The sequence below is a fragment of the Asparagus officinalis genome, chromosome 10 (genome assembly GCF_001876935.1).
Source record: "Asparagus officinalis chromosome 10, Aspof.V1, whole genome shotgun sequence".
NCBI classification, from domain to species: Eukaryota; Viridiplantae; Streptophyta; class Magnoliopsida; order Asparagales; family Asparagaceae; genus Asparagus; species Asparagus officinalis.
In genome coordinates, this window is record NC_033803.1 from 43,422,497 (window position 1) to 43,427,190 (window position 4,694).

A 4,694-nucleotide genomic window follows, 5' to 3' on the forward strand; every position below is an offset into this window, starting at 1 on the left:
CTTTTTCTCCCAATTCTGGGTTCATTTTCCTGTATAGGAAATATAACATACTCTCATTCCAAAATCCATGTCGTTCACACATGGGGGAAGTTATCTCTATCCCTTATTAGAGATAAGCCTACATCTAACACATATAGCCTACATATTCAATATGATAGTTCAAAGTCTAAAAGAGTTTAATTCTTTTAGCACAACGTTATATGTGAAACGGACTTAGATAATTCACATACTAGCCTGACTCAAACGGTAGTCGGTAAAGGCATATCAAATCCGTTGATGGCTGAGGATTTGCCAAAAATCCTATAAGTATTATGGTTATTTATTCTAAACAAGAATGAGTAATCATAATAAAATCTTAATAAGCAAAAGAGTTCACTGTATTAACCAAAAGAGTTTAAGCAAAACAGCATAAAAAAAATAAATGTATGTTCTCAAAATTACAATAATTTGTAATGGCAGAGTTTATCTTCTAATTGGGAAAGCTTTGTCGCATAAGCCAGTTCGAGCTCAGGTATCAGATTGGCTTTAAATTTCCTTTCATCGATGCTGCGGATTTTGGCGGCTTCTTGTTCCTTGTCAGCAAAAATTTTGTCTTGAAGATTCAGTTGCCGTAATGTACTCACTTCAGCTTGAGTTACTTCCGCCAGATCAGACTCTAAAACTTCACAAGCTTCTCTAGCTTCAGCAAGTCTCTTTTCTAATTCGGCTACCACTGCCCGACGCGATTCCAAGTTACGATATAGATCTGCCTTGATTTGTGTCTTCTTGGAGGCGCTTACCCGAAGTTGATTAATACGAGTCTTCAGTATTTGAAGTTCGGATTCAACAGATTTCTGAGAATCACGCCATGCTTGTAGCCTCAGGTCCATTTCGGAAGTGATGTAAGAAGACGCGCCATTAGCTCGGAAATTCTGCAACTGCTTGATGTGTTGTTTAAGATCAACCAAATAAGCTTCAAGAGAGTTAGACAATTCGGCGCACCCCTGTTCTTTAATTCCTGACACATGATGATCGAGAGACTTCTGGAAAAGTTCAAATGGTGAACCTTTAAGGAGAATCCGATCAACCATGGCGTTTAAGAAAAGAATGAAGCTTTGGATGTCAATGCAAAGGGCAATTTTGTCCGGATCTTCATCTGCCAATAAAGCTCGAATGCAATCGGACAATGATGAAGAAAGATCTGCAAGGAGAAATAGATATAAAATATACACGTTCGCATACGGTAATGAGTAGAATTATCCCAAATTCAAAGTGTGATTACCTTGACTTGTCGAGGCTGAGACCTGCTCCACGACATCCGAAGTTTGTGTAGAGGTAATGCTGGGCGGTGGATTCATTACGTCAAGCTGTTGTTCAATTACAATTCTTGACGACTTCGGGTCTAAGTCGCCAAGATCTTGAGGAGCATGTTCTGTCAATGAGAAAAGAATGAATAAACACTCCGCAAGTATTAATCTAACTGGGAAGCACAATTAGATAAGACGTACCAAGTTGAGCTGAGGTAGCAGGAGGTTGTTCTTCTACCGTAACATTCGACCCTCCTACTTCATGATCCACTGGAATCGGAGTGAAAGGCACAACAGGTCCAGCTTCGATAATAGCAGAAGTTGGAGGAGCAGTGGCTGGTGGTTCAACTTCAGCTGGGGGACTTACCAGAAGTAAGAAACCCAGACCTTCAGGTTGATCACATTCACCGATGACGGTAGACGCATCAACTTCGTTAGTTGGTCCTACGTCTAAAATTCTTATTTCAGTCCTTCAAGAACAATAACAGATGAAAGTACAGTTGAAAACTGGAGTCTAAAAGGGTATACCTTTTGATGCATCTGCTTCAGCTGAATCAACTCGAGTAGTTGGTCCTGTAGTAGCGGATGGAACCGGAGTCGATAGTATATCGGAGATCTCCTGGTGTACATCTTCAGAAATGTCAAGATCGAAGTCTCGCTCATCGAAATCTCCGATACCCATATCATGGGTAAGTTCTATGTCTTTCGGTTCGTTGACAGGGATGTCTATTAAGCAGAAAAATCTGTCAACATATATGCAAGAAATATGAAAGAATCAAAACAAATAAAGTGAGATTACCTTCAACAATAGTTGCGGGATTAGCAGCGCTACTACCCGCACTCACCTCCTTTAGTTTAACTAAAAGAAGATAAAGCGCACAAGTTAGTAGGAGAGGAACACGTTCTGATTCACTTATCTTCCGAAAATGTCCCCCAAAGGAGAAAACATCAGTACCTGTATCTGCGGTTGGCGAGGTCGATGTGGTGGCTGGAGGAGGAACAATGTCCATATGAAGGGGTTCCTCGTTCATAGCCTTGTGCACTTGTTCAGTGAAGCTAGATTCATCAACATCCATTAAACCCGGAGAAGAAGGCTTGGGCACGATTTCCCCTTCCTCTTCTGATTCAACTGCAATGATAAAAGAATAAATGCGACGCCTTATTCAAAAAAAAAATAAGATAACAGAAAGGAGATGAAGATGAAACTTTACCCCTTTCATCAACTGGAAGATCCTGAGTAAACTTCTCCTCAAATAACGGAGAAAGTTGGCGTTCCCGATGAGCCGTCTTTTTAATCCTCTTCGAGGCACGAGAATCTCGAGGAACCTCGGAGCTTTCATGTCGAAACTTGGTACGTAATTCGGTTCCTTGAGTCGGCTGAGGTTGAACCTCAGAAGGAGCAGTAAGCCGAGATCTTTTCCTGTTAATAAGCGGGGCAACCTCTTCTTCCTCTTCTTCTGCCTCTCCCTCCTGAGAAAGCCATCTCAAGGTCATCTTGTTGGAGGACGACAGGGGAATGTTCTTTTCCTTCATTTGTATACCTTTTGAAGGAGCACCGGGTAATTTGGGCGAAGAAGCTCGACGAGTCCTGTGAGCCACGGGAGACAAAGGTACATCACCCTCTGCGTCGCCTCGGGTCTCATCCTCTTCGCTGGATGTCTCGAAGTCGTCGCTCTCTTCGGAATCAGCTACCTGTTTTCCTTTACGAGAAGACGTAGCGGGCTCCTTTCCTTTTTTTGATACAATTCTCCGAACTACAGCCTCGGATTCCAGTTCGTGGAGCTTCTTCTTCGCAAGAGGAGTATTGGCGGCTAAAATCCACCGGCAGTAGAGGAAGGTTAAGTAAAGACCAGGCTCAGCGACAGGCAAACTAAATCGAGCTCCGGTACAGCCAGCAACATTCCAGAACCAGGCACGTACCCCATCAATAAGGCCTCCGCAGTTTATCAACCATTTATTGGGATTCCCGATATACAATTGATCGTAGCCGAATTGTCGCGCAAAACGGCAAGGAAAATAAGGCTCAATCCTGCAAATGTTCTTCGATCGAAAAACATTATAGCCTGGGCGAATGTTCATGAGCCAATGAAAACTACCCGTATCGAGAGAGGTCCTGTTAGCCCCAGGCATTTCCTCGTCAACAAGCGTGTCATTATAGGCACCAGAAAACCGAGGGAAACACTTATAGAATTCCCAGCATTTGGCATTCTTGAATTGCCTCACACGGTCAGTCCATGGTCGGGAAGGATATAACCACTTACATCCTTCTAAGAGCTGCAGCAAGGGGATTTCTGGATCAGACGCATCAGGCGCTGACATCATGTCCGATCGATGGAGAACTAGCCACGCCATCAAATAGGTGTACGGAAATTCGACGCTCGACAAAGGAATCTTAGTTGAAGGCTCGGCACCCACTTTGGTAAAGGTGTTGGCTAGGTTACGCAAACCGCTATGGAGGTCAGCAATCATAGCAGAAAGAAGAGATAACCTGCCTCTGACAACTAGTTGCACGGCGGGAAAGAGAACTTCAAGAGGAAGCGCCTCAGAAGACTGATGCGGCACTACACATCTCTTTAGCCAAATGGCCAGATAACCGGAAAGAAGAGTTGCAGGCTTCATTCTCTTTGTGGCTTGCCACAAGAAAGTGTTGAACTTGGTGCCCTTAAGAAAACCACCTTCAGATGACTCAGTTCTGTAAGACTGAGCATTAATCTTCGTGATTAGCTGGTTGACGTCAGAAGGGGTCAGAATCGGTGATTCACAGACTTCTTCACCGGTCGGGCTCTCAAGGTTCTGAAATAGGTAGTCGGCGAACTGTTTTAAACTGACTCGAGCCGCCTTCTTACTCTTCACTTCAATCTTGGCTATCGCTATCTGATAATGACAAGTTAACTCCCAGAGGATGTCATAAGCAGGAGAGCAGGCCTTCTTCATTTTCATCAACTGACGATTATTAGGAAAATATTCTTGGTAAGGAGTATTCCCCAATGGCAATCCGGATACCTTCATCATTTCGTGGAGCGGAAGCCCTAATTCCCCATACTTGGTAAGAAAGGTATTGGTCTCCGGAATATAAGACTCGAACAAAGCCATAAAATGATCTGCACTCACTGGGAGACCATGCATACTAGCTCGGATTGGAGCATATAATCCCAAATCCCGCAACTCCTGATCCCAACGATGGAGTACGTATTTGGTCATCCTAGCCCACCATTTGTCAGGAAGAGAATGAACCCATCCATAACACCTGAATCTTGGAATGGGAAGTTCTCGACCAACCCGAGCGAGCTTATTCTTTACGGTATTGGCCCTTATCATCAGTTCGTTTTGGGGCCCACCATCTGGTCCAAATATACCAGGGTGAAGACCACGAACATCAGGCCTACCGACAGAGCCAGGAGCGCTAAT

General features: G+C 43.9%; 1 protein-coding gene across 1 annotated transcript; it reads right to left on the bottom strand.

The window, feature by feature from the left end:
• Window positions 438-4,604, bottom strand: LOC109826683. The gene is made up of 7 exons (XM_020393704.1): window positions 2,498-4,604; window positions 2,242-2,415; window positions 2,086-2,145; window positions 1,815-2,012; window positions 1,488-1,736; window positions 1,262-1,411; window positions 438-1,180 (listed from the first exon to the last, which is right to left on the bottom strand). Exons 1-7 carry the CDS (start codon window positions 4,602-4,604, stop codon window positions 438-440), a joined length of 3,681 nt encoding a protein of 1,226 aa, XP_020249293.1.